A 23,219-nucleotide genomic window follows, 5' to 3' on the forward strand; every position below is an offset into this window, starting at 1 on the left:
ATAATAATAATAATAATAATAATACATCTTTTAAAATTAACATGTTAAAAAATATCTCCCAGACTTTTTTCCTCTGAAGAGAAGCATTTGAAAATTTACTGTAAAAAAAGAAGCATTTTTTTTTTTATTAGAGTGAAATTATGGGATGAAGAAAGTATAGCTACATTTAAAAACTAGTAGTGTGCTTTTTTCAAGTAACCACTTAGTTGTTTTTTTTATGTTTTGATTTCTTGATATTCTGGATGTGCAGCTGTGATTGACAGAAAAATAGGTTTGGCCCAATAACGTTTTATTTTTTTTTTTGTTTTGTTTTGTTTGTTTTTTTGTTTGTTTTTTGCCAACAAGGTAAAACCTGCAAAGGATCTTCCATTAATCAGCTGTTTATTCATGCAGGGTTTTCATTAATGTGATGGACCTCTGTAGAGTTTATTACCACCTCCAAAATCAATCACTCATTGGAATAAATGTTAGGAACAAGGGGACATTATTACCTACAGGCAGATTGACACCTTTAGTGCGAGCCGTCAGTTTATTTTTTTATCACTAATAATAAATACGATGTTTATGTTTCTGTCCTAGCACCAGGTCAGGGAGCCTTACTGGGGAAGTGTCGAAGGCCCAGGACAGCTTTCACCAGTCAACAGCTGCTGGAACTGGAAAATCAGTTCAAGCTCAACAAGTACCTGTCCAGGCCCAAACGCTTCGAGGTGGCCACCTCGCTCATGCTGACGGAGACTCAGGTTAGAAAGTGGGAAATGCATTTCAGTCAGAAACACAGGAAATATTTCTGCTTTGTAAAATGTTATTTAATGTCATTAGGGTACATGTTCTGAGGTATTATAAGATGAATCTCTTTAAAATGCTTCCAATCAGGCAGGTCTTGTTTGATATAATTATATTTTTCTATTTATATTTTAATGCATTTTTTTAAAAAAAATTCTATTTTGTTGTTTTGTTTTTAAATTGTGGCACATGTCATCTATAATGTATTACAGCTGGACTGAATGTATAGTACAGTACCGACACAGTCAATAAATCAGAACATTATTGAAAAGCCCACATATTTTAGGAACTTTATCATTAAGTGAAACACATTAAATTACTACACACAGAAGGATGTCTGGAAGCTTTTATTTCTGTTAATGATGATGATTCTTCACTTACAGCAATTTAAAACATATTTAAAAATTAGATTATTATATCAGACCAATAAGGAAAAAACTATTAAAAAAAGAAAAAAAAAAAGAAAGAAATTTGGGCTTAAAACCTGCTTAGTGGTTGTTATTTCAAAAGGTACCATTTTTCTGACAAACAAGACTCATTTAGACATGTATTCTAATTTACTGATTATGACTGCAATATATAGCATAGTGGATACAAATATTGTGCATTATTGTAATTTGATAAGTTATTTGTAAGCTATACTGTGATAATGTAGTGTTATGTTTGGCATTATATACCACACTTCAGTATTTTTATAGTTTTTGTCCTGTTTCTATTAAGTGAAGTAAAACAGTGATATGTATTTCAGGACAATATACAAAAAAAATATTTCAAACTGAAAAGAAGGTGATGTCAAGCTTCAATCATCTTGTGTGTTTTAGGTGAAGATCTGGTTCCAGAACAGACGCATGAAGTGGAAGAGAAGTCGCAAAGCGAGGGATCAAGTTATTGCAACAGCTGACAATACAATGGACATACAGAGTCTCAAACATCATCACATCTCCCTCAGCTCAAGCCTGCAAGATGAAAGGCAGAGAGAGGTGGAGGATGAGTTTGGAATAGAAGAAATGAAACAGCTGAGCAAAGCATCTTTGAGCTCTGTCACCTTCACAAGATACAGAGGAGGTGGTGGGCCAGGGATCTACACTTCTTACTCTGAGGAAGAGATTGAGGAAGGTCTTCCAAGAGAAAGAAGTGGAAGTTCCTCATAGGATGAATTTGTGGATGTGTACTTACTATATGTTTATTTGGTTTAATATTTATTATGCGTTTTGTAACTACAGCAGAGCTCCTGGAGGAAAATATGTTTTAGGCCAAACTACAGTTCCATGTTTCCAGCAGAAAAAATGTGTCAGTAAATTGTTGTGCTCTTTAGCCTTTACACATTGATTTAAAGTTCATCATTTTTCCCTTACAATTTAAAGACAAGCATACAAGATTTTATGTTTATGTTTGTAAGAAGTGACCTTCTACAGAGGCAATAAAGCAGATTACACACAATAAACAAACTGTTATTTTGTATGCACTTAAACAAGATATACTTATTTTATTCTTGGTTACACTTTTGGGCAAAAAGTCAAAACAGATTTGTAGATGGAAACACATGAACCATGTCCCTAAATATTCAATTTTCTTGGTCTACTACAAAGTATGTTGTATTTTAAAGTACTTAACATTTTATCTTTTGGAATTAAAAAAAATCATGTGGTAAACACTTTTTAACTGTTAACCCTTGGTGTTTTACTTCACACTTTTGTGAGAAATGTTGTTGTACAGGACTGTTTTTGTCATGTTAAATTGCTTGTTAATTTAATTAAAGTCACAGTCTCAAAATACTTTCCAGTGAACAGTGTTTTAAAACGAGTTAACATAGAATTCTCCTGGTATTGTTTTAAACTGATTTTTTATTTTATTTTAATGTAGAATCTATTGTTTTTTTGTTTTTTTTACAAAAGTGCAATACATTGAGTGTTTTATGATAACTCAGCTAATATGACAAATAAAGGTGAATTCATGACTGAACACTGAAGATTAAATACATTGTTGGAAATTTATAGTATTACGAGTGACAACATATAAAAGTACACTCTCCATAAAGTTAATATTTGTGAAATTATCATAAATTTGTAGATTCAAATATTATCTGACATCCGTGTGCATATAATTTCTATATTAAAAACGGACGTTAGAGGAGATTCATGTCTGACGTCTTCTCGCTTTGGGTTCAATATAAAAAATTGTAGATGTCTGAGAGGTTTAATACATGAATTTGATACAAGCTGATCATAATTGTCATAATACCCACTAATACGTTTTATAAGTTTTATAGATAGACTGCCAATATTTTTTCAGCAAATTTTTAAATATCATAATTCAATTTTTAGTTTAATATGCATATTTAACATGCATTCCATTTGATATAATAATAGTAAATTAATCCTTTAAGTTTCAGACGTAGATTATAATCTTCTATTTAATAGCGCTACAAAGTTGAAATAAATTCACTGCAGCAACATGATCCTCACAGGATTCCGTAATTCTTGCGCAAATCTAACGTTTACTCGTTGTCATGGAAATGTCATGGAAACGTCGTAACTAAGGAACTTCACCGCTTTCTCTGAGGTTTTTTGTTATCTGAAATTCTACTCTTAGCTGGTTGTTAAAGCCATATAAGGTAAGACTGGCGTGTTATTGTTACAGTACGCAAGGTTTTGTAACAGCTGTGTGGCGTTCCCTCCATGTTCGAGTGTTTTTTGAGTGTTTTTGTGGTTGTGTTTTACGTTACTGTACCGTTATGTAATACCCGCAAAAATGATATATCCATGCCTTCCATTATGAATGCGCTGCTCTCTACCCACAGCCATGTTAGCTGAATCCCGCTGTCCAGCCTGTTTGGCGTCTGTTTTTTGTCGATGGAAGCGCTCCGGCAGAGAGACTGACGTCAAAGTAAAGTTCAAAACACACGCTCAGACTCACAGAGGCATATCTTCACTGAAACTGAGAAAATGAATGCCGATTACGGAAGTTCAAAAGGGGACTGGTGTAATGTATGTAAACCTTAGCATATACAGGGTTTAAAAAGTTTGTTTGTAATATATAAAAAGATACACTTGTGGTGTGCATTTATAATCATCCCCACGTAAGTATTTTTGCAGAACCACCTTTTTTCTTTAATTACATTCGGATGTGACTAACTTATATCTCTTTTCCAAAATTCAGTTCAGTTCAAAAATAATTTATTGATTCCAAAGTGCACTGTAAACTGTATTAAATGCAGCTAATTTTTTTCCTTTATTTTAGTCATTAATCCTTAAAGTTTTCCAAATTTCCATTCTATGCTTCATTCCTCTTCACAGGAACCCCAGTTTCCTGATGTAAAAGAATATCAAATAGAACCCCTTCTCCAAAGAAACATCTTCTTAGGCCTAGAAACCACATTAGATCTGACATGGAAGGACTGGGTCATTGGAAGAGAGTACACCAAGACACTGGTGATAAGGAACATCCGTAATAAGCTGCAGAAGCTGCACATTAGGTAATACAAACTCACAAACACAGCTCAAAGCCACAGATAAAGAAGACAACAAAGCCTCCCCTTCTCTCAACACAGTGCTCCAGGGTCCAAGTTTTTCTCAATTTTGAATCCTAAAGTAGTTCTTCTCAGCCCAGGGACTTCAGTCTCCATACCCATCACTTTTAAACCTCTCCAAAAGGTAGGCTATTCTGCAATTAAATGAAAGATCACCTGAACTTTATTAGAAACACAAAAGTAGTCAATGGCCAACTGTGTAGCTTTTGTTAACTAATTTGTTTTATGTTACTTATTTTGTTTCTGTTTCTGTCTGATTGCATGGGGCAGTGTGGATATAACGACTGCATTCAGTTTCAAGCTATTGAAGGAAGCTTTAAAGTATGCCTGCATGCTGTACTTCCAAGTCATACTCTGAAGGTGCCTGAATCTGTGATGCTCCCCCTATGTGCTGTTGAGCACTACACACTAACCAGTTTCCCACTAAAAAATATCAGGTACCTTTGATTGTTCTTAGTATTTATTTTCATTTCCCTGCATATATAAAAAGTGTGATTTTCTTTCATAATCTTCAAGGAACTCTTGTCAAGTATGTTCTATTTTCATCTGTCTCTCTTGAGTCATTGTCTCTTCAGTTGTCTTGTGTTTTCTTTATTTTCCTCCTCCAGTAAGGTTCATTTGTCATTTAAATGGGATAGCGCAGCTCCCTTCCAACTCAGTCCAGAACAAGGCCGGCTAAAACCCGGTCAGCAGTGTGTCATCGAGGTGGACTTTCAGCCGCTAGAGGCGCAGGTGTACCAGCAGCAGGTGCACTGCACATATGGAGAAGATGGCAGCAAAGCTGATAGCTGCTGCGCTGTGCTTCTACAAGGGATAGGTACTGCTGAGACTAAACTTGCATTGGGATGTAGAAGGACAAATATGATCTGCTGTGTCTTTAGTGGATTTTTTTCTTCTTCATCAATGACTTTTTGTGGTTTCACTGTATTCTGGACATCTTTCCAGTCAGCTGTGTATCCTACTGACCCATAGTGAGAGACCTTTTAGCGGCTCAGGAAATCTTTGCAGGTGTTTTCAGTTAGTCAGCGGATTAGGGTGCGACCCCATGAGTTACAAATATTTTAACTTTTTCTCATTACTCATATTTTTTGATACTCTGAATTGTAAGCTTTTATTATCTTTAAGCTATAATTATCAAAGCTACAGCAAAAGCTTGAAATATTTAACTCTATATATAATGAATTTAGATAACTAATGAGTTTCAAGTCATAAAACAAGTGATAAAAAAATAAATTCATGATATTCAAATTTTTTTGAGATGTACGTGTATGAGGCCGTATACAAAACTTCTGACCAGAACTGTACATTATATTAACTACAATTACATGTTTACTAAGTATTTCAACAACTACCATTATTTGTAAAATTAAATCTAAATGTTTTTTGTTTTTTTTCCAGCAAAATATCCATTTCTTCAATTAAGAATTCCCAATGAAGAAGAGGAAATCATCCACGGTGATATTGAGTTGGACTTTGGGTCTGTGGCTGTTGGTCACAGTTTGAGTAAACATTTTGAAATCTTCAATCCTTCTCCTGTAAGTAGTAACCATGTGTTCATGCTAAACCTAAAAATCAGACTCTTGGTTTTGTCACATTTTTCCTGTTGTTCCTTTCTGTTAGGTTAGTGTGTGGTTTTCTCTATCACAACTGCCTGGAGCGGTAGCCATATTTGGATCACACTTCAGTTGGGATGTCACCAGTGAGAAAATAGTGCCTGGTGGTTCGATCCAGATTTTGGTTACTTATTCTCCAACTGAGGTCGACATAGTCTCTGTGGAGTACTTGTCTCTGAATTATAGAGGGTCACTCAGCAAAAGTCATGTCAAACTCATAGGAAAGTGTCTGGGTAAGAGACATTCACTAAAATAAAAACATTACTTTTTTTTTTTTTTTTTTAATAAAAGGAACTGAGGATAGTATTCGGGGAAGCAAAATAAACGTATTCTAATTTCTGAAAGAACATTCTTGCTTTCAGGTCCCGAACTTTGTTTGTCCTCCTCTGTGGTCGACTTTGGGTGTGTTGAAGAAAAAAGATTGGCAGTACAAACAGTGGAACTGCTGAACACTTCCCCTGTTCAGGCTACCTACCAATGGGACATAGACAGTGCAAACAGTGTTTTTAGAGTTTCACCAGCAAGTGGCACTGTGCTTCCATATGGCCAAATCAAAGTCAATGTCTCCTACAAACCCACACAACCTATGCCACACCACAGAAGAGTGGCATGTCTCATACTCCTCAGGGTAAAATGGGCAAGTGCAGATGTACTTACAAAATTCAAACAGATGATCCTCCTGAATATTTTTTTCTGATCATACTTTCAGGAGCCTCTGTTTCTGGACTTGATTGGTACATGCCACCCAGATTTTCAGAAGCCAGTCGCATTAACACTTGAGCACTTGGTTGAGTACAAGTATAAGTTGTGCTGTATGAGTAACTCATCAGATACACAGCTGGGGGCGCCTTTACCCACAGAAGAGGTAAAAAATAAAAACAAACAGGAAAAAACAAAACAGATTTTCCAGTTTAGCTTAGTTACATATAGAGGTAAGAATTCATAAAAATGACATAGTATTTGTTTTAACTCTTTAACATTTGTCATTAATCAGGAAGGAAATAGTGCTACTGTCATTCCTCCAGCACCTATGGAGAAATCAAATGAAATCAGGGAAGGACACGTGGATTCTCTCTTCACGCCATCATTTCCATTTGTATCTACTGAACCAAGTGAACTGCTGTTTAATCACAAAGCAACATCCTTTATCGCTACATCATCTGCTGTCTCACAGTGTGTTACCTTTAAAAATCACACCAAAGAAAAACTCAGGTATTTAAAGGTGTCAGGGAAGTTTTGTTGCCACAATGAAAGTAAAATATCATGTTTTTCCTGTGGAAATATACATATAAACACTTGCAATGATTCTGTTCAAGCCTGATGTGGACCGTTATCCAAGATTCCCCTTTCTGTGTTACTCCTTCATCATTTGAGTTGGCCCCACTGAAATCTACCACTGCGCTTGTGACATATGAACCAAGACAGATCAATGCCCTGCATGGAGGAGAGCTAGAGTGCTTTGCATACTGTAAGGTAATACTACATAACTCAAAGTAATATATTCTGCCATACAGTTCTACTTTCTTTCATTCAAAATGTTTCAAATTGTGATTTGTAGTTTTTTCTTGTAAAAACCAAACAATGTCCTGATTTTTAACTATGCCTCTCCAGATGCCAAAGGAGGATCCTTCTTCAGAACAAGTCCTTCCATGTCTGCCTTGTTGTGTGACTGTCAGAGTCATTAGCCACTCTTTTCAGCCAGGGAAAGAACATTTCACCCCATCCTATATTTTGAAGCCCCAGCAAGTGGTAAGATGAAAGAATTATTTAAACTCACATTTTACAGCTGTTGCTAGATCCCATGACAAAAACACATGGGATGGTATTATGTATTTTCTAGACACCTTGAGCTATTTTGTAGCATGATAAAGTAACTATGTAAACTTCAGTTTTTCTAAAAATACTGTATATATTAAACATAACTTAAAAGAACTTTAACTTTGCAATTATAGCCTTGAAATTGGCCACTGTCTGTTTAAAAAGCTCCTGCTCTTTCCTACACCCCGGCTTTAGCAAGCCATCACCACAATGTCCGTCCGTTTACTTCTTATGGGTCTTAGTGGTGTTGGACTGACAAAAAGTCAATTTTACTTAGTGACCCTCTTTAAGATGTATAAATCAACAACAAAATGAGGATAATGTGCTGAACAAAATATATTGGTTTGGTAACATGGTATTTTTTTATATGACATCATCAGATTGTCCACACAGAATTTATATCCTTTATGGTTTAGGTCCTCAATTTTAATTGAAAGTGTTTAGAAAAACGAACTAAAACGAGGAGTATCAGTTGAAATGTGTTTTATTTTTCCCGGAAAATTGTTTCTAATACATCTCAGTAAAAGATTCATTTACTGATTTATTATCACCTTGTTCATTTTAGGTGTTTCCACCTCTGAGTGTTATTTCCTATCGGACCGTGCTACTGCAGAACAACAGCGATCAGCCTCTCACCTTCTGCCTGAAACACAGAACAAACAGTGACTTGCCAAGGTCTGTGCATATGTCACCAGGCTGTGGTTTCATCCAGCCAGGACAACACCAAATCCTTACCATTGGAGCAGTCCCCACTCTGTATAGTCCCACAGACGGGTTTAACTTACCATTGCAGCTTAATGCAGCTAAATTCACGAAGGTACCACATGACACAGGAACATATGATGTGGTAAAACTCAATTACATTGTTCTGTTAAATCTTTGTCTTTCTTAGGAACTGACAGTTGTGAGCTCCTTAAAAAAGCCATGTGTGTCTTTTGAAAATAGCAACAGTTTACATTTCAGCGCTACAGCTGTTGGCTCAAAATCTCAGCACACCCATTCCATCAAGAATTTAAGCAGCGTGCCCATCAAGTTAGTTGACTGATTTGTTATCTTCCGATTGTCATTCTGCCCTTGGTTCTCAGACATTTTTCTATGTTGTATTTTTACTTTGAAATTACCTCAACACCATTTTTACAGCTGGCCTTCTGTGATTGTTCTCCATGACAGGTTTCAGTGGGTCATTTCAGAGAGAGATCGGAATCTTATCTGGGTTGAACCAGATGTTGGCAAACTGCATCCCAATGAGAGCTTGGTGAGAGATTAACAAAGTTCCACATAGTGTGCATTTAGATGCAGTGTATTGTAAAAGTAATCATATTCCTTGAGCAGTTTTATATTTTGTAGAGGTAAAACTGTTCAGGTGGAGGTGGAAGGTAAATGAAATTCTTTTTTTTTTATTTTTAATAAGACAACTGCAAGTTTTTTGAGGTGTGGCTCTAACAAGCAGCTGTTTGTAGAGATTAAACTTTCACAAAAGTGCAGTGATTTCCAGTTTATGCCACAGATCCCCAATGTGAATTAGGTCAGGGCTTCTGTTGCATCATTTTAAAACCTGAAGAGGCTTTGATGAACCATTCCATTGTAGCTCTGGCTGTTTGTTGCTCTGCCTCAAATCTCAACAGTAAACTGGTGTATAAATTTTTGCCATATGGGTCAAAGTGATTAGGCAAGCGTATGCTGTTGACAAAATGTGATAAAAAGCAAACAAACTACTAAACAATAAATTAACCATTTGCTGAAACTAACAAATCATTTTTGAGATATCTACCTTGGTAGGTCCAAAACATAAAAAAGATTTTGTAACTTTACCTCAGACGAACAGTTTCCAAATTTCTATTTTTTGTCTTTGTGGAGGAGGTGAGGTCGACTGATTTTTGTTTATTTTGTCTATTCTGAGCAACAGCGACAGGATTTGAGTTGTTTTCTTTAAAAACGTTAGCTATATTTTTACAAGTTAAATATATTAGTTAAATGTGGATTCTTGTGAACCCAGATCTGTTGGTGTAAATACTACTGGATACCTATGATCCTATTTATTATGAAAGTAAAAAGAAAGCAAAAAGCATAATTCTGAAAAGATGACTACTTTGGGTTTTATTTCAGTTTGTCAAGAAAAGATAGTTGTGAGCTCCTTAAAAAAGCCCATGAATAAATGTAAAAACTCCATCTGTAGCAACCACCTGTGCTGGGGATGGTTGCATAAAGTAGTGCACAACTATGCACTAATTGGTACTGGTCTAGCTTAAAATCCCAATAAAATAAACTGAAGTTATTAATTGTTAAAATATAAAATGTGGACAAGTCCAAGGGGTATAAAAACTTTAGCATATCACTGTAAATGAGTTTGGGACTTAAGACTTTAATTGGGATATTTAGAACAATCTTTAATGTGAAGTTTGCCCTTTTCACAGGTCCAGACGTGGACATTTTCTCCTCTGACAGAGAAAACATACGCATTCAAACCCACTCTCAGGTTCCAGAGCGATGACTTTAACAAGTCGTTACTCAGTTTTAAAGTGGAAGGAATTGGTGCAGCTGGCACCATTCAGGTTTGTCTGTCATTGTGCTTCGTACATTAGATTAGATTAGATTAGATTAGATTAGATTAGATTAGATTAGATTAGATTTATTAGATACATTGTTAGATTTGCCTTTCTTTATTCTATTGCAAACCAAATCTGATAAAAAAAAACAAACATATTGTGTAGTTCTAGATTAAAAATAAACATACAAAAATAAATTTGATCAAACATTTCCTGCATGTTCTTTTTTTTTTTACTTCCCAGGCAGGGGAAGAACTCTTAGATATGGGAGAGAGCTTAGTTGGAAGCTGTCGGTCGGTTAATATTCCTATAGTGAACAACTGCAGCTGCCCCATCTCTTTTCATCTGTCTGTCCAGCTAGAAGAAAATCCCCCTGGTTCTGAAGATAGCAGTGGTAATTTGTTGCCTCCTTTAGGAGAGTTTTACTTTGCATGTTTGAAGTTGTTTCTATTTTGCTATTTGGGTTGACAGTAGTTCGCCTAATTTCAAAGTAATCAGGTTTTTCCTGCTTTTTTAAGCTCTGCATCTGGACCGTGAAACGGGAACAATTGCTTCACATTCCACTGTGCTACTCGGATCCACTCTTAGATTGGGTGCACATGGCCGGTACCTCTGGACCATCAGCTACCAGATTACAGATGCCAATGGTAAACAGTTAATATCATTAGACAGTAGCGCATCATATGCTTAATAATTCACTCTACATATTTTTTAACTTGTGTCTGCCATCTGTCTGTTTTTTTTTTCCTTTTTTCTTTTCCCAGGCTTTTATACATGTCCTCCTAAGAAACTGTGTGAAGTGCAAGTTAAGGGAGTGTTCCCCGCCTTACAGGTGGTTGATGCATGTAGCAGTGGCAGCGTGGCCAGGCTCTGCAAGCAGTATTTGTGGAAACTCTTCTCATTAGACAGTTTTAATGAGCACCTGCTTTCCACCCCATGTCCTGCAGAAATTACTTTCAAAGTGTCCACCAAGCGCAGGTTAGTTGGTGTTATTTTAGTCTCTGAAAAATACAACTTGAAGTTCATTGACAAGTAAGCGCTGAAGTTTACTGTCTTATTTAAGAAGAACTCTTCTCTTAGTAATTAGATTATGGTGTTTGCTTCATCTTGTCCTTTGCTTCCTTTGACAGTCTGAACAGTCTCTCCAGCATCCCCCAAGTCATGTTGGATTGCAATTTTGGTGCTGCTCCTCTGCAGTCAGAACCCTCAGATTTTATGTTGATGTTTTGGAACCCCGGTTCTGTCGCTGTAGACTGGTATGTAAACAACAAACTGCAGAAAGTACAGTTAAATCATGCAGCGAGAGGAAAAAAAATGTTCAATTAATTTAGTGAAATTAGTGAAACATTCTAGTATTATCTAGTAAACGTAACTAGTTAGACTGTTATTTGTCCAGGTATGAATAATTTTATTTACTGTTATTATTTTTATGCTTCATTTTCAATATTAGGACATTCTTATTTCCAGAAGACCAAGAAATGGAGCTGGAGGACTGGGCTGTGACAGGACAGTTTAGCAGCAAAGAGCTGCAGCAAATGAAGGTCACACTAGTTTACTAGTTTAGCATATTGGTTATTATTTTTACCCCTGTTAGACTTACAGTTAATGTTATGTCTTTCCAACGAAGGAGTTTATTTCTGTCAGGCTTCAACATATGCATTGCCTCAAAGATTATAAGGAGTGTCTTTACATTTCAACAACAAATGAAATACCTTAAAGATACTGATCGTATGAAAAACTACACTTATATCATTATATCTTCACATTTATTATATTTGTTTTGTTTACTTACAGGTACAAGACAATCAGCTCTTCAGAGTTACCCCTCGTTCTGGAACTTTGCTTCCAGGCCAGAAGAGCTCAGTTCACTTCTGCTACAGGTCAGGGGTCATTTCACTATACAACTGGTTCTCTTTCTTGTAAATAGAGCTTAGCTGTAAGCTTTTAAAAGCTATTCTCTCAAATGTTTTAGCCATGATAAAGTATCAGATTATACCTTTTAAATCTTTTCATTCACAGTCACGACTTTATTGGAATTGACCGACTTCCTGTTTTGTTCAAACTCAGTCTTGGCAGAGAGTTTTTGGTAAGGATTCCTACGGTTAACTTTATTTTATTGAACTTCAAATGACCAATTCTGAATTTTGACATTTTGGGGGCATCCTTGTGGTTTTTTCGTAAGTGAAATTCTAACTTTTGCCTATAATAAATACTTTGTTGCCAGTTTGTTTTGGTACAATTTATGGGCATGAAGCCTCACTGCCTTTTCAACTTACAACTAGAAAGGCTAGACATCTCTGTGACAGTATGCTCAGATCTGAGGCAAATCAAATGCAGTAAAAACAACCACATCATAAACAATCACAGCTGAAAAAAAACACTGCCGTCATGATCAAAGCTTTCTTTCAGGGATGCTGTTGTTAATTTTTGTGCCTTTTCTGTGTGCAGCTAAACTTTCAAGGAGTGACATTGAACCGAAATGAACCATATCTACACTTTGTTTCCAATCACCATGTATTCACGCCTGTAGCTATTCGGGACTCCAGTCCTCCACGACAGGCATGCCATTGTTTTAATCAAAAATGCAAAACTTATTTCAGCTTTGTTAATGAAATAAAAAAGCTAATTATTTGACATTACAGCCCCACTGAATAAAGTTTCTGAGAAATATCTTAACTTTTTCATTTAATAATTGTCTAGATATATGAATTGTACAATGGTGGTGCGGTGACAGTTCATTATGAAGTGGACCAAGCTGTGCTGTCACAGCTTCAGATGGAGAACTACGATCACCCAGTCTTGAGCTGCCTCAGTCCACAAGGAGAAGTTCTCCCTGGGAATAAAGCCATGCTCGAATGGATCTTCTCTCCACTGGAGGCTAAGATGTACCATGTATAACTCAAACCATGTGTTGTTTACCTTGCTTCAACTTCATATTCCATGTAGATTTACCATTAGCCTTGTAGTTAATGGGTGATCAGAGCTTATTACTGCAATTTTTTGTTACATTTTTATTAAATAGTTTTATTTTTATTATGGACAGATTGATGTTCCCATCCACATCCTGGAAAGGGATTCGGTAATTATAAACTTTGAGGGATGTGGGATGGATGCATTATCAACAAGCGCCAATATCTCCATTGAGTACAGCGATGCTAAGACTCACGAACACTGCGCCCAGAAGGGGCCATTCCCAGGACAGGCAAGTGCATTTATACACACAGTTTGTGATCAAACTGTGTTTTTTTTTTTTTCTTTTGTAAAGAAAAGATCCAATCAGTGCTTCTTAAAATATGTTACTTTCATTGAATATATAATTACTGGAGTTTTCCAAATCCAGGTGGCTTTGTTGTCCACGGACAGTGTCTTTATTGGTGATATGCCTGTCTGCACAAAGTCTTCGAGAGTCCTGTTCATCACCAGTTTGTCTTACACAGAAACTGTGTACTTTGTCTGGGAGATTCCTACACAGAGCAACCAACAAGTTTGTCCAACCAGTTAAATCTTTTTAAACAAACAAAACAATTACGTTATAATTTTACCCCATCTAAGCAACTTTTCTCTCACTCATGTGTTATATTGCAGGTGGTGCAGATCCATCCAGAGCGAGGCTGTCTTGGTCCAGGAGAGTGTGTTATGTGCATCCTGACCTTCGTTTCTGATTGCCCCACTGTTTACCAGCTAGATCTCATATGTCAGGTACCAAAGTGTAGCTCTAGATTTAAGGATGATGTGCACCGCCCTGGCAAACTTTTGCACATTTGTCATGTTGCAGCCACAAACTTCAATATACTTTGGGGATTTTATGTACCAGTAATATATCAACATCAAAGTAATGCATAATTGTGGAGTGGAAGTGACAATACTTAAAAGGGACAAAGAATGTCAATATCACTTTTTAGTGCACTTTACCAGATCAAGATATCAGCCATAATTCAGTAACATCATCAGGCTATTGCAAAACTTTTTGTTCAATCTGATGAATTGTGTGTTTGTAAATTTGGCAAACATCTGAGACTCCTGATGTGAAAATCTGGTGGGACAAACCGCAAAAGGTAAAAATGATTGTACACTTTCATGCTACACAACATATTTTCCCTTCGCTACATAATTACACAAATTGTTTGTGATTTTAACTGGACAAAATGTGGAAGAGTTCAAGAAGTATGAATGCTTTTTTCCAGACACTGTTGGTGGCAAATGGTCAGACACTAAATGTAAGTGTACTACCTGCTCATCTGACTATTTTAGCCCTATTTGTGTCACTTTCTTCTCCAGATCACTCAAGAAGCTGCACTCATCCATTATCACAAAGCCTTGCAGTGCTGGGAGGAAGAACAGAAACGACAGCAAAACGAATTCACAATCACAGACAAGATCCCTTCCCGCACTCAAAGAATATTAGTAGATGAGGTGCGTCTCAAAAGACAGTTGGTTAAACCACGACAATCGTTTCACTGTCTTGACAATATCTCATTTTTGATGCAGATACTTCTCGCACCTCCTGCAAGAAAAGGGGCGCCCCTCCGAAAATACAAGGTGATTAGGGTCTATCTTAGTAATGTAGCTGCTTTTTGAATATAATGTGAAAACATGGGTCTTTGGAAGAAAAAGTGCAGAATGGTGTAATTTATCTGCTCTCGCTTCAGACTCTTCCTCCAATCTGTGGCAGCGAACCCGTCGGCAATTTATACGACAAAAATAAGAAAGCTCAAACACGGCTAGAGCGAGAATCAGCTAAAATATGGAGACGCCCCCAGCCGCCCCGACCCGCTCTGCTGCACCTGAGTGTCACTGCCCACACCTATGACATTCCGGACTTCTACACACACTTTCCTGATCAGTAAAATAAGCATTATGGCTAATCTTTTTTTACACACTGAGTATAGCTGAATCACTGCATTTTGATGAGAAATGTCTGTTACTACATGAAGTCTTATTTTAATTGTGAAGCTTTGACAGTTGTGAAATAGTCTGTTATTATTTGATGCTGTTGTTTTATGTAGATACCTTCAGTTGACTAGGACCAAACAAACATTAACCAATTCTTCAAGCACACGCCACCTTGCGAAGCTGTGTCCATCAACATGTGGCGTTGAGAGAGACATCGTTGTGGACATACTCACTCCTCTTTACAGGTAACATGCAAAGAAAAACAACTCTGCATATGTTAACTTCCTCTTTTACAATGTTTTTTTTTTATTATTATTTTTCTTTGACATTCCAGAGAGCTCCTTGATGATTCAGCTTTTGCCAAGTCTTTGATGGTTTTAGCCTCCAGCCCTCCAATCTACGAGTGTCAGACCTCTACGTCTCCCTCCTCCACGCTTCCATCTTCACCTCAACATTCTGTTCAGTCGAGCTGGACAGTAGACGGAGAAGAAGCCGCAGTATGTTTAGGGAAAATTCCTCAAATCCAGGCCACAGCGGAGTCCAAGCATGCTCCTTCTGACTTGGCTGAGGCTGTTTTGTTAAAGACGCTCCAGAACTTAATGATGGAAGCTGTGACTGGAGAGCTGAGCCTTTCGGCACACCCCCGGAGGAAATTATCGACCTCTTCCTCAGCGAGGTGATTACAATGTGCTCCTTGTTGCATTAGTGCTCAGTTAATAGTTGGACAAAATTACTTTATATGTTCTGTGTTCTGTTAGGAGCAGGACGTCGTTTGCTGAAAGGAGCTAGTCGGGCCTCAACTGTCATAACCTACACATCATTCAACAAGCCAAAATCCCTCTACTGCTTTCTTTTGGATCCACCCCACGTAAAAATCAGCATTTCTTCTATCCTTATGTAGCCCCAAAATATCATTAAAATAATTTTTAAATTAATAAGTTGTTGGAGACAATCTCATTGTAAACCTTTTAATTTAAATGGCAATTGAAAATATTTACATTTTATCATTTATGCTTGAATTTATCAATAAACACACTGACAAACAACAAAAGAGCATTTCAAATAACAATGTTTATAACAATCCATGAAGTTCAAGTGTCACTTGTACAGTAATAGAAGAAGACTGGAAATACTCCAACTGCAAGTCTTCCTCGAAAAAATAAAGATATGAGATTTATAATATTTAAATACATTATTGTGCTGAATGTAAGGCTAGTTGGTATGTACAGTTTAGGTTAAAAGCAAGTCAATAAATAGCCTCTAAAAAAGTGCAAACCCTGTTTCTTTGTCCCTTTTTCGTTTATTTACCACTATGAATCCCTCTCTTTTATTCTAATTATCAGTTGTAAATGCTCTCCGGTCAGTGCAGTTTAGTGTGGTTTATGTAACAGGCACAGCATGGATACATTTGTTTTTAACTTGTAAGATGACCTAATCTGAATTTGGAGACAGCAGGAAAGATCTTGTCATGAAGATATTGGACCTGCTCCTCCTGAGTTCTCTGATTCTCAAATTCAAAGTAAGGGATCTAGAAGACAGTAAGAGGAAAAAGGGAACAAATATACACTGTGGGTTATGCTTTTACTCACTAACAATCAGCTGAAAATTGGCAAGGAATAATTAAAAAAAAACAACTATTTTTCACAATGTTTGCAAAACATACCTCCACCACCTCATACCCCATCCTATGAAGGTGTCTCCTCTTTGTGGCTTCCTTCCCCAGCAGGTGTCGTGTGTTGGTACAGAACCGGCTTTGCCCATCCAAGCACAGTGCAATTCTATGTAAGAATTTAAACATTTTCATTCTCTTTCTATTACTTTAAAAACAATAACACCAAACAGCTCCATACGACACACAGTTCTTACCTTTTGTATGTGTGTTCCCACTGAGACTGGGGAAGAATGAATCCATTCTCATCCAGACAAATCTCTACATCTAGATAAAAAAAATCAAAAAAAAAGAAAAACAAAAGGCAAGGAAACAAGGAAAAAGGCAAGCCCGAAAAAAAGGTAATCCAAAAAAAAAGTAAATTTTTAATTAATTATTTTTTGTCAGTTTGTTATCAATTAAATCTTTTTACCCTGTTCAATATGTGCTTAAAAATATTATCTTTTAAAAGTTCCCAACATGGATATTAAATTTGGTAAATAATCTTGGAAATCTCTAGGAATAACAATTCATTGGGATTTTACTTTTATCAGACATTGGTTAGTAAAATAAGTTCTAAGTGTGATATCGCTGCTCCTTATTTATACCTAAATTATGCCATTGCAGCTTACCTACAGTGTATCCAATGGGGGTAAAAACTCTGGTAAAGAAAAATGTACCCCCCAGCAGCTGCATAAGTGGACCTTTGACCTGTCTGTAGAGCGATGTCTCCATAGGGCTCTCAAAGGCCTGGTCCAAAGAGGAAAACTTCTTCACATGGAGAGAGAAGGGAAGTCTGGGACCCTGAGAGTTAACAAAAGGGGGAGAAACACTACACCTTTACTATGGAGATCATCTCCATCAGGTTTTCTGAACACAAATAAACTATTGTCACTATAAACTCTCACAGTGTCGCAGAAAACTTCAAACTCACCCAGTAGTATGTACACTCTAGTGAGGCAGAGAGATGAAGCTGTGTCAGTTGTCCCAAAGCGTTCTTGTCCACAGGTTCGCCCTTGTCTTTAGGAATGAAAAGGATTATTAAGCACATACATTTTGTCTGTTGTGTTACTAGTTCATTTTTGGGGTGTAGCAATTTGTGATTGCATTTGTAAGGCATTGAATAACTAATGACTACCTCTAATTTGGTGCAGTTTGTTTGCATTTCATGTGAAAGTAGTGCTTAATTATGAAGTGAAAAGAAAAGACAACCTGGTGTCCTAAAGTTGTCACAAATATTACTGTAATTTAGTGGACATTTTCATCAATTAATTCATTACATAATGTTATATGATCAAATTTCCAGATCTTAAAAATAATGTTCTTTAACAGAACAGAAATTTCATGCAACAATTTAGCATGAACGAATAATGGGACTTTCCCTCTCACTGTGTCCATCAGAAGTAAGTCTGAGGCTTTCACATACCTTGCAGCTTCTGTAGGAAGTAAGGGCTAAAGATGTTGTTCATGTAGTTGAGAGGAAAGCGCTCCAGGTGAATGCAGGCGTGCAGCATATCCAGTAGAGAGCGAGGGTGGAAGTGGGAAAATCTGCTCGTCAAAACGTCCTCCAGCTTTTTGAACATCTGACTGGAACACTGATGGACAAAGAAGAGCAGCAATATGAGAGGAGATGGCAATGCTATAATCATGAAAGAGAGGGCATACTTATTATTTTTTCTTTAAAGACAAACAATGAGAAACATGGATTTATTGTATTACAACAGAACCAACAGGCTCACCTGTGGCAGGTAGTTGAGTCGGCCAATAGCAACAACCTGTTTGGCGATCTGTGTGTCGGTGTGGCTCTCAGCACTGCACACAAAGTTCTCAGCCACAGCCTCAAAAATGGGCTCAGAGCGGCACCTCATTTGCAAACAGTACTCCATGACCTTACTGATGAGCTCTGGATCACACGATCCCAGCCTCTCTGATGGATGAAAGAAAATGTACACATTGTCTTTGTTTAATCTAGTGATCCCGCAAATATTCTAGAGGTCAAAGAATTAAGACTAAAATCTGAACAGCCGGGATAAGGTAACCTAAAGCTGTTTTCCAAAAGAATACCAGGTAGATGTTTCTCCATAGCAGCCAGGAGTTCTCCATCATGTTGCCCCAGAGTCATTAGAGTGGAGAGCACCTTGATTATTTCATCATCACTGAAAGCTGTAAAGACCTGTGACGCTCTGTGACTCAGCCTCAGCGCCAAGGAAATGGTCTGTGAAACAGACAATTACTATAGCATCAGTATAAACGAAGGGGTTTTCTACACTACTTCAAAGAGATAATAGTAAGCAAAACACCAAATACTGCAAGCGTCACATGCATTATCTATGGAAGCATTTCCAAGGTTTTTATTTTTAAATTAAAATGTGTCAAGAGTTGGTTGAAGCATGGATGTGGTCTTAGTGTTTTCACATTTCCATGTCATTGATGCATGAGAATTTCATACCTAACCCTAATATAAGACAAAGAAGACTACAGTTTAAATTAAAATATATATATTTTTCTATGTAAGGGAAATCTAAACTGTCACCCAGCTTAAACTAAAGTCTGTGCATCTCTTTAAAAGTGATGGAAAATAGAATGTTGTTTTAGTACCTCATCTGTACTTCTTGTAAATGTAATCTGTCTTTGTTATGTAAAATATCTCTAGGAAGAATAGCTGATGGTAACAGGGATCTCAATAGAAATAAACATTCTGTTTACAGCCCAAACAAAATTTGAGTCTTTCTAGCAAGAAAAAGTTTTAAAAAGCAGTCGTACAACACTGATTTGCATTTTAAATCAAGGATCACATGTTGTGTTTTGGACGATAGTTAATGATGCATCAAATTTACATGCGTAAATCTGACTTGAGAGTTCTAGTGCTCTTGGGGGAGCACCCTGTTGGTTAGGGTTAGTTTGTAGTTTCCTTCTGTATTTGTCCCTACCTGTTTCTGCTTTAATTTCAGCAGACATTGCAGAATGTCACTGACTTGGCTGGATTTCAGCCTGTGGATCTGCCTTTGAGTTTGTCTGTGCAGGACAGACAGCATCAGTGCTTGCTGCTGGCAGCTGGGCTCATATAACGCTGTCAGCAGGGAGTAAACTGCTGCAGCCTCACTGGGAGAGACAGTATCCTCTACAGCGCAGCTGATGGAGTTCATGACCTCTGTCACCAGGCCGGAACCACGGCCTTCCAGGGCACACGCCACCTTTCCTAGTTGGCAGAGCTGTGCCACCCCGACATCCCTGCTGGGAAGCAGCTCCAGGCACTCTTTCACCAGGATCAGGACTGGAGGGCTCTGGGCCTCCAAGCCAAACTCAACACATGCTTGCAGTAAAGTGGCCAGGCCCTCTGCTCTGTCATTGATTGGAAAGTCTGCCAGCTTGGAGCACAACTCGGTGATGACATCCTCTTCAAACAGAGACTGGATGTTTACATGTGCAGCTGCGCCTCTCTGTGCTTTGGCGTAGGGTGTGTATGAAGAGAGGTGTTGGGCTGCTCTCTCTGCAGGTCTGTGTGCCAAGTGCGCATCAGTGTGGCAGGGGGTCGCTTCATTGCGTCGGGTTGCAGTTGCTGGAACCTTGTGGAGCAGGGCAACGCCAGCTGCGACGGGCCGCGTCTTTTCTCTTTGGAAACAGCGCGGATCGATTATGCGTGGCTGTTCCGCAATAACAGTTTTACTGACAAATTCAATGTCTGTGAGTCTTTCTGAAGAGTTGCAGAGACTGAGGCCACGGTACAGAGGAAAACACACAGAGGCTTGCTGGCATGCCGTCCTGACAGACGCTGACATACAGATGATGGACCTCATAGTTCTTAAAAAAATGCTCCTTCCTGTAGGTGAACAGCGCAAGAGTCAGTGTCAATCATGTACTATTTTGCTAAACATTGTAAAAACATTCAGAAAAGTCAAAGATTGAAAACATAGACTTCCTCAGAAAAGTGCGGTTAAACTCAAAAACAGACAATTTAAATACACTGATCATTACTACAGTTTAGACTCAAACTCTGAAACTGCACTAATGCCGATAATAATTAACAGCATCTTTCTTACAGATTACCCACGACTTACCTTCTGTGAGACACTGTGATCATGTAAGCTTGAGACACAAAGCCTGTTACATAGAAGTCGCATGCAGTGTTTTGTAACGACGTTGTGTAAAGAGGACGTTCACGTGTTTGCATGTGCTGCCACCCAGTGGCCAAAGAATTTATTGCACACGGACTCCATGTTACATACCGATTTGGCATTACATTATAACCACCGTAAGTCAGTGAGTATTCACTGTAGATTCATCAAAGCCCCTGGGTGTGATATATTTGGCAAGGCTACTTGAAAAGTGCCTGTATAAAAATAAAAATAAATCAGTCGGTTGTCGTGCTAAATGCAAAAACAAAACAAAACAAACAAACAAACAAAAAAAACAAACAATGAAAGTGAGAATTTGTTTGTTTTTATTATGATGATAATAATAATGGGTTTAATTAATTTAAATGAAATTTCTTAAATAAAAATATGTAGTATTTTCTTTTGATCTTGCATTGCCATTTCTATTTTGGGATTTATAAAAGTGTTGTTAATTTAACTGAATTCAAAAACAGCAAGCAGTTTGTTTTGATGTAGCTTTATCAGATTTTAAAAAGATTCAACCACCTCTGATTATAATCCGTGTTTATTGGAATAATGTGAAATATGAAGCACAGATTACTCTTTCTGTAAATGTTGCATTTTTTTTTCTCAAAACAGATGCCTGAGCTGCCAATTCTGTCACATGCTTCATGTTAAAAAATGATTCCTTCTGATTATCACCTAAAATTCACTTGCCTTTGCCTCAAAGACAAGTGAATTTTTAATGGATTTTTATTCTTTCATTTTTTTGTGAGCTCCATTTCCATCTCTTTTTTTTAAATAAACTTTAATGACATTCCAAAGTGTGATATTTCTTTCTTTTGTTATGGTTTCAGTTTTAAAGGCATATCACCACTATGGATTCCTGATGTTTTTTCTCCTGAACTGAACAGCCCAGAACTTGCTGCAGCCTGATTTTTGTATGTGTGTGTGTTGTGACTGCTCACTTGAAAACCTGTTTTTTATTTTTTATTTTTATTTATTTATTTTGTTTTTTAACTGACTCTAAGTGGGTGCTCCTCCATCAGGACTTTTGCTTCTATCTGAAGTTAAAGATCACAAAAATCTGAACACAACAGCTATTTTTGACTTTGTTGCTGCAATTGTTGAAGGTGTTATATCATAAATCTCCACAAGATGGAAGTAGAGACATAGAAACTGTGTTACCTTTCAGATAATGTCCTTTCAACAGTTTAGCTTAATTCTATCCACATTTAGGAAAAGCAGAAGGCTATACTTGTTTAATTATAATAAAAATGTTGGTGTTTATACACTGCAATACACTGCAAGTCACAAAAAGAGCAATAATTTATTTCTTTGTTTGTTTTACTTTTATATAAAGCAAAATGCAGACTCAGTTCTGTCTTTATCTTGTCATATCCAACTTTTCTGACACTGATGATTCAATAAACGTGTTTCTTATTTAAAAGAACCTGTGTGTCCCCAGATTGCTGTTTTAATGGCTGCCTGTTTGTGGCTGCCAGTGTTTAAAGGTTGATCCAAAAGTCATCTTAACCCAGAATCTGTGTAAGTATGTGTTAGTGTGTGTGTATATCACCCATCTGGCCGCTCCATCTCTTTCCAAACAAGCAGCAACACGGCAAGCCCTCTGGACACAAGTTGGACGAAGACGAAAGAGCAAACAAGACCCGAAGTCTTTGGATGGGGAGCGGGGCAGACGAGATAAGATCTGTTATAATAAAGTTACTCTGCTCTGCCAGTAATGCTGATGAATCAAGCTGCCTCGTCATTCTGCCTCGGTGTGGCTTCTCTAAATAGGCAGAAGAACCAGTAAATTCCAAAAGCTGTTTCTGATGAAAATGTTTATCTTCTTTCTGTTACCAGAAGGAGAAATGCAGCACTACATAAAACTCCAAGTTTTGAGTCATAGAGAAGAATTTCTTTTAGCTATTTTTAAATTGCAAACGTAGTTGAGTAACACTTTAACTTATTTCAATCTTTTAAAAAATATATATTTATCCATTTGAAACCAACAAAAATATGCATGATAATACAATGAACCTGACATTAAGGCTCGTTATGTTATGGTAATAAATGTGTCATAATTAATTATGTCCTTTCAGTTTCACAGGTCATTTTAGACTTGCAATTTTAGGTGGAGGCATGTTTCTGAATCCCCCCACATTCTCTGTTGTGGACAGCTCAGGACTACAGACAGCCCATTTCAGCAGTCGTACCCTCTTCTTCCTCAGGCATGGCTTTGTAATGTGAGCAGAATCTGCTTTTTCATTGTCCTGTTGAAAAATGCAGACA

At 37.3% G+C, this 23,219-nt stretch overlaps 3 protein-coding genes across 7 annotated transcripts in view; 2 read left to right on the forward strand and 1 right to left on the reverse strand.

The window, feature by feature from the left end:
- LOC103145338 (motor neuron and pancreas homeobox protein 1-like) overlaps positions 1-2,584 on the forward strand; it is a 3,213-nt gene extending 629 nt beyond the window's left edge. Inside the window, exons 2-3 of the mRNA XM_007562722.2 lie at positions 580-740; positions 1,605-2,584. Coding sequence (XP_007562784.1) covers positions 580-740; positions 1,605-1,934 — 491 coding nt within the window. The 3' untranslated portion in view covers positions 1,935-2,584. The remainder of the gene's footprint in view (positions 1-579; positions 741-1,604) is intronic.
- A 715-nt stretch (positions 2,585-3,299) lies between these two features.
- Positions 3,300-16,117, forward strand: cfap65 (cilia and flagella associated protein 65). Of its 5 annotated transcripts, none has more exons than XM_016676724.1 (35): positions 3,300-3,397; positions 3,584-3,669; positions 4,080-4,258; positions 4,334-4,436; positions 4,583-4,749; positions 4,921-5,129; positions 5,711-5,847; positions 5,933-6,158; positions 6,288-6,553; positions 6,635-6,790; positions 6,920-7,137; positions 7,242-7,398; positions 7,537-7,674; positions 8,309-8,560; positions 8,636-8,775; positions 8,914-8,998; positions 10,158-10,295; positions 10,533-10,683; positions 10,808-10,936; positions 11,054-11,267; positions 11,420-11,545; positions 11,740-11,830; positions 12,084-12,169; positions 12,309-12,375; positions 12,738-12,848; positions 12,990-13,181; positions 13,333-13,491; positions 13,630-13,773; positions 13,875-13,988; positions 14,568-14,702; positions 14,778-14,828; positions 14,939-15,132; positions 15,296-15,427; positions 15,517-15,858; positions 15,941-16,117. In XM_016676724.1, exons 2-35 carry the CDS (start codon positions 3,586-3,588, stop codon positions 15,969-15,971), a joined length of 5,124 nt encoding a protein of 1,707 aa, XP_016532210.1. In that variant the 5' UTR covers positions 3,300-3,397; positions 3,584-3,585; the 3' UTR covers positions 15,972-16,117. The 5 variants fall into 5 exon arrangements, 4 of the variants coding, with proteins under 4 accessions (XP_016532210.1, XP_016532212.1, XP_016532213.1 ...); XM_016676726.1 differs by having other exon boundaries at positions 10,647-10,683; XM_016676725.1 differs by lacking the exon at positions 3,300-3,397 and having other exon boundaries at positions 3,588-3,770.
- Positions 16,118-16,531: 414 nt separating this feature from the next.
- LOC103145322 (FAST kinase domain-containing protein 3-like) lies at positions 16,532-21,113 on the reverse strand. The gene is made up of 10 exons (XM_007562704.2): positions 20,889-21,113; positions 19,761-20,650; positions 18,895-19,045; positions 18,570-18,757; positions 18,257-18,425; positions 17,765-17,850; positions 17,463-17,634; positions 17,049-17,118; positions 16,846-16,960; positions 16,532-16,710 (listed from the first exon to the last, which is right to left on the reverse strand). Exons 2-10 carry the CDS (start codon positions 20,625-20,627, stop codon positions 16,597-16,599), a joined length of 1,932 nt encoding a protein of 643 aa, XP_007562766.1. The 5' UTR covers positions 20,628-20,650; positions 20,889-21,113; the 3' UTR covers positions 16,532-16,596.
- Positions 21,114-23,219: the final 2,106 nt, after the last annotated feature.

The sequence above is a fragment of the Poecilia formosa genome, unplaced genomic scaffold (assembly GCF_000485575.1).
Source record: "Poecilia formosa unplaced genomic scaffold, Poecilia_formosa-5.1.2 Scaffold140, whole genome shotgun sequence".
In the NCBI taxonomy this organism is placed as follows: domain Eukaryota; kingdom Metazoa; phylum Chordata; class Actinopteri; order Cyprinodontiformes; family Poeciliidae; genus Poecilia; species Poecilia formosa.